The 14,088-nt window shown below is 40.2% G+C and overlaps 1 protein-coding gene across 1 annotated transcript; it reads left to right on the forward strand.

Moving 5' to 3' along the window:
- Positions 1 to 1,165: 1,165 nt before the first annotated feature.
- Positions 1,166 to 10,428, forward strand: LOC308283979 (intraflagellar transport protein 56-like; the record flags this gene model as incomplete). The annotated part of the gene is made up of 15 exons (XM_080724496.1): positions 1,166 to 1,271; positions 1,408 to 1,460; positions 1,974 to 2,119; positions 3,057 to 3,228; positions 3,325 to 3,399; positions 4,154 to 4,256; positions 4,608 to 4,663; positions 5,145 to 5,198; positions 6,469 to 6,532; positions 6,808 to 6,896; positions 8,216 to 8,299; positions 8,394 to 8,463; positions 8,937 to 9,043; positions 9,967 to 10,100; positions 10,317 to 10,428. The coding sequence occupies exons 1-15, from the start codon at positions 1,175 to 1,177 to the stop codon at positions 10,426 to 10,428; spliced, it is 1,416 nt and encodes a 471-aa protein (XP_080580622.1). The 5' UTR covers positions 1,166 to 1,174.
- Positions 10,429 to 14,088: the final 3,660 nt, after the last annotated feature.

The following is a 14,088-nucleotide window of genomic DNA, read 5'->3' on the forward strand; positions in this document are numbered from 1 at the left end:
CCTATCCTACTTATTCATGAATTAAGACATTGATTAGTTATAAGAGTGTTCAGATTATTTTTTCATCAAAAAGAAAAGAAAGTGAAAAAGACTAAAAACAAGAATGTATATGGAAATAGACTTGATAAACAGTTCATAATTCTAGAAACATGTTACAAAGTAATAGTAAAAAGAAATAATAAAATTAATAAGTACAAATAAAAAAATTATAATAATGAAACTATGTTTTGCTGTATTTGGCCAGGATATTTAATTTTAGTATTTTTTTAAATTGTAAAATGTTCTTACTGTGTTTGATTTGTATATGGTTCAGTACAGACATTAACCAAAATACTCAAGCGGAACTAGTATTAAGAGTTCCTGGTTTCTTGTACAAAGTTGTCCAGCAGGAGACACTGTTGCTTAGCAACCAGACCCAAAGTGACAACTGAGCTTTTTTGGAATGAACGGCTGTCGGCCGTTACTTAACTTTATTCCAGACTCCGTGTAACGTTTTACTGGCCGAGTGTTTATGCTTGTTAATTTAACTAAATCGAGGTTGACGCTGCTACCATGGTAAGATAAATGAATTAACTTTTGGATAATACACAGGCTATGCTAAATAATGCTTACAACTTCACTACAACTTCAGCTAAACAAAATTCTTTAAAAAATGATTGTCAGATTTTCGTGGTCATGTTTCAGAATTTGTCTAGGATAAAACCAGCTACTGAGGATGCCACGCCAGTAAATAAACCCAAGGGGAAAAAGTCACCTCTTGTAGAAGATTTTCTCACCAAAAGGGACTATCTCGGAGCAATTACATTGTTGGAGGTAATGCCACCCACAGTGAATTGAAGTTATGTGTTTTTGTAAATTCACTGAGGGATTGGAAAATGCTAAGGGGATTTTCTCACTTTAAAACGAGTGATTTAAAATATATTTATAATGCATTCCTATGAATAGTTTCAGCATGATCTAGGTGAGAAAGCAGTGGATGCAAACCTGTGGCTGGGCTACTGTGCTTTCCACCTGTGGGATTACAGAAGAGCTATGGAGGTCTGAAACTGTCAAAAAGCCTATTTCATGCACCATGAAGGTTCTAAATACACATAACATTAGGAGCAATTAAGTGAAATTCATCCTATGCTTTTGCATGAAATAATTACTTCCATAGGTGTACAAAGCCCTGACAATGAAGCCAGAATGCAATTCAGAGGTTTGGGTTTACCTTGCCTGCACCCTGTTCCTACTGGGCCATTACAAGGAAGCTGAGGAGGCAGCACTCAAGGGTACCTCACAGCTCACACCCATCCATCCTGACCTCTCACATTACTCCACACTTACACATTCACTCATGAATAATCCACGTAAACACAATATCTCCTCTTGAGCTCACACATTGACATTACCTTTGTCTTTTTACAGCCCCTAAAAGTCATCTGCAGAACAGACTACTGTTCCACCTGTCGCACAAGGTCAGCCTTAAGGCCCACTCAGTGGGTCAAACGGGTCGCTTCATCACCAAAATGATTACATTAGTCTCTTGGTCATTGAATCAGCTCTTGGTATAAGTGCCAACTATTATTTTAAAACTATTCAGTAGGCCTAAAACATGTGTTTAGCAACGCTCAAATAGCATGTATTACAAAATATACACTAATCAAACTGCTCATGAATATATAATGTGAATACTATCACACTTCTTAGCAAAGTGAACCTGTGTTTTGCAAACCCTCTGAGTAATGTTATCTGGGGTTGGGCTGCATAAGATTTTGTTCATGCTTCACTTGACATTACAATATAAGATAATATGGTAAGACGGAATTCATTTCCCAGTGGATTCCTCGTGACTCGTGTCACGGCAACCACACATTTCTAGTTTACATGTTCAAATCAATCCCGGATTGAGCCTGACAATGTAGAATCCCCAGACTAGAGCACATACATACAGAACAGTAGCATTGTATTAAGGCTCTTTTCCTGGTTCTCAGTTCAATGATGAGAAGAAGCTGATGTCATTCCACCAGAACCTGGAGGATGTGACTGAAGACCAGCTGAGCCTGGCTTCCATACACTACATGCGCTCCCATTACCAGGAGGCCATCGACATCTACCAGCGCATTCTGCTGCAGAACAGGTGAGGCTGTGTGACAAGACATTAAGACAAAAGATCATACAGCCATGGTTGGCTTGTCTAAGATGAATTATTAGTTTATTTTGATTAAAAATGTATGTTTACCACATTTACACTGGTGTTCCTATAAGTGGACTTAACTTACGTGGTTAACAAAATGCCTGATTCTCAGGCGAGATGGAAAATCTGAATTGAACTGTACAGATCTACACATAGTGGCACACTTGTATATCTCAACATTACATTCTTTATTACTTTATTCTTTATTTACTTTATATATATTTCAATGTTTGTATATTCTCTCATACTTTAGATTATATGTTTATTTACTCTAGTATAGCATTATTATACAGTAACAGTATATACTGTTTCCATGTTGTACATGGCTTACATTTGTAAGTACTTGTACATTGTGCATGTTTACGCATCTGTCTAGATCTGCACGTATTTGCTTCCATTTGCAGTAGCACATTGGTATATTGTATGCTGTACTGTATATATAGCTCTGTACACTGTATACAGTGTTTTGGGTTGCTTGCTATTCTCTTTTGTGGATGGTATTATGTCTTTTACTTTTTCATTTCCTTCCCCATGTCACGCTACCACTAATTTTAGTTTACTGCATGGTGTAAAATATTTAACTATAAATAGGAATTTTAACTGTGATATGATGGATACATAAATACAGTCAATGTTATTACACAGGGAAAATTATGTTCAATGTCACATTCATTCCCACATACAGTATGTCCTTGTTTTGAGAGTTGGAATTTGGCATAATACAGACCATGTTGAAAGATTACGTTGAAAAGGATAGTTAGACAACAGAAAGTTAAGTATAGTATAAGTATAATGGATTCTTGTTAATGGAAAATGTGCAGAGTGGTGTTAGCTTGTTCAAAACACCTGAGTTAATTTATGCTGTTTTTGTCTGCTTCAGAGAATACCTGGCCCTGAATGTGTACGTGGCTCTTTGCTACTACAAACTGGACTACTACGATGTCTCCCAGCAGGTGTTGGCGGTCTACCTGCAGAACTTCCCACAGTCTACCATCGCCCTCAACCTCAACGCCTGCAACCACTTCAGGCTCTTCAATGGGAAAGCAGCAGAGGTTACTCTTTATGTATACGTAAACATTCACTTTAGTCACTTTAGTATTATGAGCTATTTGAGATGTTCGATCTGATTATTTTTTAATCCCTCTTAGGCCGAGCTGAAGAACCTGATGAACATATCCTCTTCCTCCTTCGAATTTGCCAAGGAGTTAATCCAACACAACCTGGTAAGACTGAGGCACCATTACTGACTGGTTTGTAGAGTTTAGTCAATTAGCAGCATCTCACTTAATGACAGCTGACTCTCCATACACAAATAGCTTTTGCTGGTTCCACTCTTTGAGTTATTCATCCGTCCATACATAGGTACATATTATCTATGTACACTATGTACATCCAAACCCTGTGAAGACAATGTCTCTGGAATGGTATGAGATTCATGACATTTGGTAAAAAGTCCACTTGGACTCAAAAGATGAACTGATTAAAAGTTGATACAAAAGGTATACTCTAGGTCAATGTGACCTCCCAACTGTTAAAAGGGTTAGTGCCTGGCTGAGTTCCTTAAATACGGAGAACTAGGGTCAACCCATCACAGAGTAGAGTGTATCACTATCATTATTACATAGAGGTAGCTGCTTGTTGTAGCAATGTAACCTCACAAAACTAAAAAATTCTTCACTAAATATTCTATATCGTGAGAGTGGACAGACACGGATATAAATGGCAAAATTTTTGTCAGTGTCATACAACCACCATGCAGTATTTGTAGTCATTATTATTTTGCTTGCAAATGTATTAATTTATTAACATACTGTATGATGTGTCTTTGTAAGAATGATCTGAATGATCGGAATCATATTTAATACTGACTTTGAGAATGTTATCTGCCTAAGACCAGTAGTAGTCGTAGTTTCCAATGTGGAAATGTGACGTCATGATGTTATGATTTATGATGATGCTGATGTCTGGGGTTTTCAGGTTGTGTTTCGCGGTGGGGAGGGAGCTTTGCAAGCGTTTCCTGCTTTGATAGACGTTATACCTGAGGCTCGGCTCAACCTCGTCATCTATCATCTCAGACAAGGTGAGTGTATAATGCTCTCATGCTGCAATACAAGGCTAATCTTGTGTTAGTGGTGTCCTTTTTGCCTATAAGTCAAGTGGGTCAGTGTGTGTGTGTGTGTGTGTGTGTGTGTGTGTGTGTGTGTGTGTGTGTGTGTGTGTGTGTGTGTGTGTGTGTGTGTGTGGACCTTTTGGACTATAATGGAAGACGATTGGGATGAAATGAAACCTAGCTTGCTCCAATTTGTCACACTTCATAGATACTGTATGTCATAGATGACTGAGTGGAGCACATGATTATTAGATTTCTTTAAACGTGTTTGGTGTGCAGGTGATGCTAATAGATTACAGGTAATGTGTCTGCTTTTCTCAGATGAAGTCCAGGAAGCATATAACCTGATCAAAGACTTAGAACTCAGCGTACCACAGGTAGAATCATCATTCCCTTCTCATGTTTGTTACTTCCCCTTCCATGTTCTTCGTGGCTTCCCACAATCCCATGCGTCAGGATTTAAGATGATACTTGTGCTCTCCCCTTCAACTTCCTTCTTCTCCATTAATCCTTATCCAACATACACGTACACAATAATGTTGACATGTGGTGAGCATTTGTGTACTAACACACTCCTCCTCCTCCCCTTCCCTCCATTCTCTCCCTCTCATATTCTCTCACTCTCTCACACACATTCTATCTTCTGCTCTCTTTCTCTCTCTCTCTGGTTCAGGGCAGTGTTAGTTTTAATACAGCTCAGCGCCCAGTAAGTGTGTGGTGTGCGTGTTCCTTTCTATCCCCCCTCTCCATGTCAGTGTCAGTTCAGTTTTAGCAATAAGCTCCATGGACATTTACGTTGTGAAGAACATCTCCTCTTCATACTGTACCTCCGTACTTGAATTCTTTCTGTTCTCTCAGGAATACATTTTGAAGGCGGTGGTGAATGCAGTACTGGGACAAGACACTGCTTCAGTAAGTTGGTGCACTGGTTGAATGTTTTGGATGTTGTGGAGTTTTCTTCCATCCTTGTTGTTGTTCGTGGCCATGGTATGCAAGTTCTCTGCTTGGGAACATCACACCAATTCGCAAAAACCATAACTGGTTGGGGTGCACTGGTACTAGTGACCTGGACAGTGAGTCAACATCACAATGTCCCAGGTTTGATTCCAGCTGGAGACCTTAGCATGTGCTTCCCCCTCTTCCTACTTCAGTATCCTGTCTCTCTACTTTCTTTTCTAAATATAGCAAAAACAGTCTTCACATTGGCTCCCAATAAAATCAAGGATTAATAGGTAGAAGTTCTTGCCAACTGGGAACGGGTGTATAAATCTCTAAATGTCCTGGCTCCATCTTATCTGGCAGATCACGTACACGTGTACACCCCCAACCATCTGAGGTCCTGCTCTGTCCCTGCCAACATCCAACAATGGAACACTAACTGTACCCCACTGGACAGCTACTATCCTGTCAGCTTTGAAATCTCAACTCAAAACTCGACATTTTAAACTGGCACAATTGTACAGCTTTGTTGCTATGTTGTGTTTCAGTTTAATCTTTCACCAAATGTAGTCAATTTTTAACAAAGTAAAACTTACTTAAAAAGAAAATGTTTGTTAAACAACTTTGCTTTCCTTTGTAGAAAAATCACACCTAGTGTGAAGTGAGTGGTGATAGTTAGCTATTTATGAGTTAATTTCATTAAGCATCCCACTAAGCCAGATGTAGGCCGGACAAAACCAGATGTTGGAGCTTAGCTCCTTCCAGGAGCACCGCTCAAAAACATATGCCAAGTTGACTAATGGCACACTGTTCAGTTGAAAAACAAAAAAACTATTTTAGCATATATGGCTTACTTGGCAGAGGTTAAAAAACGCCCATGTGACCAATGCTTTTCAGCTTAATGTGGCTTTATCAGGACCACTGAATATGACAGGTAGCGGACATCATCATTATATAGATCAGCTGTCATTCAACATCGACATACAGATCACAATAGACTAGCTATCAATAACAAAATGTGTGCATGATAGATAACACATAAACCTGATTAGTACAACATATTTATAAAACAGAGAACATTTTACATTGATCATGATATTATATCAGAATATTATCATTATTTCTTGGAAGATTGTTTTCCACTGCACAGATTTGAATGTTTAGTTTTTTAACACATTTTATCAAAAGTAGTTTTGTATAATTTGCTATACAACATTTAATAATGTTCTCTTTAACGTGGCAGGGTGATCATCTCAAAATGGCTCAGCAGCTTTTCCAAGCTGTTGGTTCATCACCCAGTGAATGTGGTGAGTGTGACACCCTCTTTTCTCCTGCCGCACCACCCATCTCATCCTCTACCCAGGGTACATATCTCATAACCATAACCATCCTCATTTAATCCGAAAATAGCAGATGTACAAGCTCACAAAGCATTGCACAGCAATACGTTTGTTACTTGTAGATTGGCTATTTTCAAGCGCAGACCATCGCATCATGGATTACAATAACTATAAAGAATCCATACAGAAGTAGCACTGTCAGTCTGAGTGACTCTCACCTTGTGTGTTTCTTTGTGAAACAGATACCATTCCTGGCAGACAGTGTTTAGCCTCCTACTTCTTTCTGCTTCGCCAGTTTGACGATGTTCTCCTTTACCTCAACTCTATAAAGGTAAAAGGTTTACTGTTAACAGATCTTCTTGTGTCTTATCTGTTTTACAATGTGTCTGTGACTTTTATTGCCTGTCTTTTGAGTGACAGCTTCACGTTTATTGTCACATCACAGCATGTTTACAGGTGTAAAGGAGTGGGCCAAACTATCCAACAATTGCAGTTATAAAATAGATAATCAAAAAAAAAGAAGTTATCAAGTAAAAAAAGAAAAGAAAAGAAAAAGAAAAACTATATCAAATGTTCAATCTAACAATGTGTTCTCATAATATGAGAACATTTAATTATATTATAATTAAATACAAATAAGGCAGTGTCCTTCATTCCCTTGTGCAAATAAGAGACATTCCTTAGCAGCAGATATGTGTGGGAATAAGGAATAAGAATATAGCGATATAACTATTGCTATATGTATACATTCACAGTCATATATACATAGTGATGGCAAGGTGTGTATTCACAGTCTCAGACATACGGTACATAAAGTGATACCAGTACCAGTGTGACCTACTGTACATGGAGAGTCTCATGGTGGCTGTGGAGACTATGTTCAGCATTTGCTATGCTGTTTATATACCAGTAGTATACTTAAGTTGTCATTATGTGTTTATTTATCCTGTGCATTTACGCCAAGAAGTAGCAGCTCATGAACCGGCAGTATCACACCCACAATGCATTACATGAACAGATCAAGCCAGGCCTAAATTCAGATGAAATGTTTGTGTGGAGGCATTATGTGAGAAAAGGTTCATGTTCAGGATTGTATTTTCTGGGGACGATGGGTTTGGAATCCATGCCTCTCCACTTTTGACAGGAGTCACAAAATGTTTACGGCATGGTACCAAAGGGGTCAGCTGTCCATAACAGCGCTTGTCTATATTTCCCCCCACATGTTGCCCAAATATGGAGTTGTTGTATGGAGATCACTGAAGTCATGATCTATAGGACACATATTATGTGTCCCATAGGTCAGGAGCCTATCTCCTTTTTCAATAGAGTGAGGAAGCTTGATGTAAAATTACACCCCCTGGACATGACGCTAGTGCTGTAAGTCACAGGGACTCCAACCAACCCTTGATGCTGAGTGCCGAGCACAGATGCATCGGGTATCATTTTTATAGTCTTTTTAGGTGACGGCCAGGGATTGAACCTCCGACCTCCCAGTCTCAGGGCGGACTCTCTGACCACAAGGCCACTAAGCTGGCCTAGTCGTTAGACTGGCCAACATGTATTGACTGCACATGTCCTCATTAGACTGTCTTTTTATTTATTTATTATTAATCAACAGTAGTCCTGTTTCTCTGACTTTCCTGTCCTCAGAAGTACTTCCCCAATGACGACGTCTTCAATTACAACTATGGTCAAGCAAAAGCTGCCATTGGCAACTACGCAGAGGCTGAGGAGGTACCAGTCATGAACTTATCCCCTCACAGTTAATAGAAGATAGAGATTCTTTATACGAATCCATTCTTATGTGTATCATTTCACTACCTCCTAGGCCTTCCTGCTCATTCAGAATGACTCTATCAAGGGTGACTACGTGTACCAGAGCTGGCTGGTACGCAGCTGTACGTTAGTATTCCTTTATATTGTTGTAATTTAATTAATTTGACCTTTAACCACATTAACCCTTGTGTGCTTGTTCTTTTTGTATTTCTTTTGGAGGGGGGGTCAAACATTCTCAAAACAATTTGAAAATGGGGCAAATAGCATATTTGGTAGATCTGTTATTTACTATTTGTCTCAAAGTACATCTGTTAAAATTGTTTAATAGATTTTAAAGATTGGTAAGGTCATGGGCAAATCTGTCATTCAATGGGTGGCAAGGCACTTTAATTGGTCCTCCTGTCTGTTTATTGTAGGTTTGTTTGTTAGCAATATAAGTTGAGAACAGATAGGCCGATTTTCTTGAAAGTGAGGAATGATCAACTTTTGGGTTGGAAGAACTACCTTGATAAGAAACTATTATTATTATTTTAAACTATTATTATTATTTTGTGTTGTTTATTCTTTTACATGGACAATATGCCTGTTGTTTCAGACATAATGAATGGCAAAGCTCAGCTTGCCTGGGAGCATTATCTGAAGATGGAGACCTCAGCTGAGTCTTTCAGCCTCCTGCAACTTATAGCTAATGACTGTTACAAGGTATAGCATGTTTACATGATGCTTTTATCCAGTGGGATTCACAAGAAGAAATGTAGAATAAGTTTTAATTACTTGATCACCAACTTGACAATGTATAGTTAAAAACCCTGCCTAAAAGGAACATCCGAGGGGCACGGTGGTGCAGTGGTTAGCACTTCGCCTCACAGCCAGAAGGTCCTGGGTTCAATTCCCACCGGGGGAAGCTGTGGGCGCTGGGGGCGTGTTCCTCCACCCGCGTCATCAGCACCCACACCCTAGGTGGGGTTGGCGATAGGGCCTTTCTGTGGTGAGTTTGCATGTTCTCCCCGTGTCTCCTTGTGCATAGGCCCTCACACAAAAACATGCAGTAGTCCTGGTTTCTATACTACCTCCCCCTAGCCAGCCGGGTGCTCCCCAATGTCCCCTGGCGCGGCAGGGGGAGAGCGGAAACCAGGACTACAGGGTAGGTAGTCACCGGGTGAGAAAAATGGGTTGCAAAAATCGTGGGATAAAAAACATTTAAAAAAATAAAAGGAACATCCAAAATAAGTCAGCAATTCCTCACTGACATTCCAGCTGGCCCAGACTCTTTTCCCTCCTGGCCCTTGAGCTGTTGAATGACCTGTGACCTCACCCCATCAATCAAGATTGACTGATGTCTCTCGTCATCTTCTGCAGCAGCCTTATTCACTTTGTTGTCTTGATCAAAGTTATTACTTAGGCATGCTCAGATTGTTGCTGCAGCATATCGTTGTTATTATTAAACTGAACTTGGGCTTTAGTAAGTTACTCTGGGTACGAGCTACAAAATGCCTAAAAAGTGTCATTTGTAAGTGTATTTTTTTGGGGGGGGGTTGAAGATGTGAGCTTAACCACGTAACCATATGAACCCCTACCTATTTTGGGAATGTCTTAATAGGCAAACATGTCCCCCCCTTCCACAGATGGGGCAGTTTTACTATGCAGCAAAAGCTTTTAGCGTTCTGGAAAGACTGGACCCTACACCAGAGTACTGGGAGGGGAAACGAGGGGCCTGTGTGGGAGTCTTTCAACTCATTTTAGCTGGAAGAGAATCAAGGTACAGTACGCCATTCTTCTGTTTACTACAGCAGAGTACCAAACGCACAAACTCCATACACTGCAAATCATAATTAGTTCACCGACAAATAACCAAAAGAACAAATGTCAGAACCAAGGACAATGTTTCTAATGTACTGTTTTAAGAACTGTGTGTGTGTGTGTGTGTGTGTGTGCGTGCGTGCGTGCGTGCGTGCGTGCGTCTGTCTTTCCTCAGTGAGCGCTTGAAAGAAGTGTTGCGTTTGCTGAGGGACACAGGGAGCCCTGAGGTTGAATACCTCAAGAGGATTCTGAAGAAATGGGCAAAGGACAAGAGGGTTTCTTTGTGATTGTATGCCTTTTTTAACTCAAGGACCAGTGCTTAGACTGGATTAACAGAAGCCTGCCTCATCATATTACCTGACTAACGATATAATGTCCACACTTCTTTGTTGTTACTCAACTTTATTATATGGACCAGACGTAACTCTGGCTATTGTTCAGTCATATCCCATATCTGCACACTCTTGAGAGAACAGTATTTCCACCCACAGTATAATACAGAGGTAGCAGGAGAGAGAAAGACAACATTCCCCCTGGGTACTGGTAATTTATACATAACCTATTTGGAGCCCAACCCGCTACCTGTACAGTCACCAACCACAATGCGTTTCAATTAGCTGTACCGCCCATTAGTGATTGGCTGGCTGGTTCTCCAAACATAATTACATATTATAACATACATGTACAAGTCATTACACTTACCATATCAACATGTCCTTGCTCTTGATGAATCACACAATGTCTCTCAGGTAAGTGGGAGATGTTGAGTATCCATTTGGACATGGGTGGTGGCGGGGGAGCCCATAGAAAGTGTATGACAGGGGTACCTGTGGGTGACGGCGTGAGGACATGGTTTGGGGCATGGTCACTGTATTTACAGTGTTTCGATGGAGCTCAGTAAAGGGTAAGGGGCACAGAGCTCAGGGTTCTGACCAAAGGACATCAGGAAGGTGGCATCAGTGTAGCCCGAGGGGCTCTGACGGGGGAATGGAAACTGCACACTATAGAGCCAGTCTGTCCCTGTGGAGTGGAGAGGGAAACCCCACGGTTTAGAGCCAGTCTGTCACTGCAGAGAGCCTCCCTCCTTCTCCGGTGTGCCATCTGGAGCCAGTAGACCACTTCACCAATCCCCTCCAAGACCCTGCAGGAGCACACCCGTTGACAATCCAGTTTGGGACATCTGCCTTTTTTTCTGGGGGCTGTAGACCCAGATAAGCTCACCAGCCTAAAAGTGCCTTTGTGGTAGAGGGAGAGCCAGGAGGCTGATTGAATGCCAGCTTGGCCAGAGTGTGGATTTCTCTGTGCAGTATGAGTAGTGCAGGTGTGTAGGCTGCTGACTGCAGGCCATGAGCACCGGGCAAGTGCGTGTCTCTCTAGTGTTCAGTTGTGACAATAGACAGTTGCACTGCCCAAATATATATATAAAGCACCGGATAAAAGAAAGATTTATGATCAAAATAATGAGGTGCAAAAAGAAATAAATACAAACGAAGACAAACTGTTCATCGTTAAATCCTGCTTCACCAGCTATCCGAGCAGTGTTATAAAGTTTGTAAATCAGTCATCAAATCTTGATGACTTGATGTAACTTGCCTAACTTTGACCTTTCTCGACCTATAAGCTATGCCAGATGCTCAAGGTATTTTCCCTTCCGATGGCCAGATGAAGTGTTCATTATGAAAATAGCATTTTTTTTCTTCTGACACTAATGTAATGCCTGCTCTGCTCCATGAATGATGTCTCAACTTTAACAATAATGTGAACCAGCCCTAACTCAAGGATGGAATATGGAATATTGTTCGGTCATAGGTTTGAGAACAGTAAGTTGTTTCCAGCCACATTATGAAACATAATGTATACGGTGCAGAACGTTGGTGTAATTTGCAGAAACGAAAAGATGCGTCAAGCGTGAATATTGTTATTTTCGGCAAGCGATGAAATGTAAATTAAGCTTAGCGGGGGGGGAAAGAGAACTTTCACCTTGGTATTGGGAATATCGGAGGCCTGTACAAAGTGTACATTCCCCAATCCTTCCATCTACCTACCACAATCAATGCACCCCAGATTGCAGCACAGGGTGCACCCATGGTTGACAGCCCACATGAGGGTGGCAGACTGGGTCTCCAAACATCTAAACATAGAAATAGTGGAGGCTCTAAGACACAAAAATGTACACTTTGACACCAATATTATTATTATAGCTCTAACAGAAGCAAAGTTGGGGTCTGGTGTAATAGTGGTTTATTGTTGGCGGCCATTTTTAAAATGGCTATAGATAGAAAATGAAGGGTGATCTAAATTGTCTCTTTGGATAAATTGTTTCCTATGGCCACAAGGTACTTCCATACCAAAGGAAAATTGAATCAAAGTTTAGGGGGAGGGGTGGGGGGGTAAGTTACCCTGTTAAAACGTATTTATTTTTTCATGAAATTTGCATATTTTACCCCCCGCTGTCATGTTAATTAGTGAAGTATTGTTTTTTTTGCATTGAAACCTGTTTAGTTGAATTCCTAGACCCCAAAAATGTACACTTTGACACCAATATTATTATTATAGCTCTAACAGAAGCAAAGTTGGGGTCTGGTGTAATAGTGGTTTATTGTCGGCGGCCATTTTTAAAGTGGCTATAGATAGAAAATGAAGAGTGATCTAAATTGTCTCTTTGGATAAATTGTTTCCTATGGCCCTAAGGTACTTCCATACCAAAGGAAAAGTCAATCAAAGTTTAGGGGGAGGGGTGAGGGGGTAAGTTACCCTGTTAAAACGTGTTATTTTTCATGAAATTTGCATATTTTACCCCCCGCTGTCATGTTAATTAGTGAAGTATTGTTTTTTTTGCATTGACACCTGTTTAGTTGAGTTCCTAGACCCCAAAAATGTACACTTTGACACCAATATTATTATTATAGCTCTAACAGAAGCAAAGATATGGGGTCTGGTGTATTGGGGATTATTGTCGGCGGCCATTTTTAAAATGGCTATAAATAGAAAATGAAGGGTGATCTAACTTGTCTCTTTGGATAAATTCTTTCCTATGGCCCTAAGGTACTTCCATACCAAAGGGGACCTTTGCATCATGACTTGAAGTTAACAGCTTATTTTTCGGGCTTAGAGCCTCCACTAAAAACCGACAGACATTATGTACGGGTCATTACATTATCAAATCAAATCATATTTTCTCATACAGCTCTCATCACCAAGTGCCAGTGTTTCATGTGTACGGTTCTCCAGTGAGAGGATGCTATGCATTTTAATCACTTTCTATATGTATTTTGTTTATGGCAGAAGTGTTTGATTGTGTTGCTGGAACAGTTGCACATATATTTTCTCTACCCGTTTGTAGGCTGCTATAATGTATGCAGGAATGTGGATTGATTGTTTATTTTGTGTATATTGAATTATGAGTGGGTCATTTTGTAATATTTAGTTTTGTATACATTTATATAGATAGTTTGTTTAGAAGATGGTGTAGATAATGTAGGTCTACCTGCAGCAGGGAACCTCAGGGTTGTGTTAAAGGGTGTGCTTGTGCTTTGCAGCATGTAAATAAAATCACAGATGATGAAATAGATCCCTGCCCTGTGTCATGAATTCTCTGTGGTAATTAATTGCGCCAGCAGAGCGTGCAAGTACTGTTCGGCTGCGTATGTAGGTAAGTAGCTTACAGTGTTTGTTTAATTAAAGGAGTAGGCTAGTTCACCCCCAAAATGACTTTTTTTCTATTGATTGCTCATGCCATGAGGACTTGAGTTCGATTATATGTTTGGGTTTTTGTCGCATTCCTAAGACAAAAAATGTATTGAGTAGTAACAGAGTAACTTACAATGAGCAGTGAGCACGGTAATCATTCACTTATGCCCATGTGTATATGCAGGAGGATAGCCTATCCAGTACCCAAGTGGAACAACGAATAGGCCTACAGCACCTGTTTAAATCTTTCAAATAAA

The sequence above is a fragment of the Nannobrachium achirus genome, assembly GCF_963921795.1.
Source record: "Nannobrachium achirus genome assembly, chromosome: 4".
NCBI lineage: Eukaryota > Metazoa > Chordata > Actinopteri > Myctophiformes > Myctophidae > Nannobrachium > Nannobrachium achirus.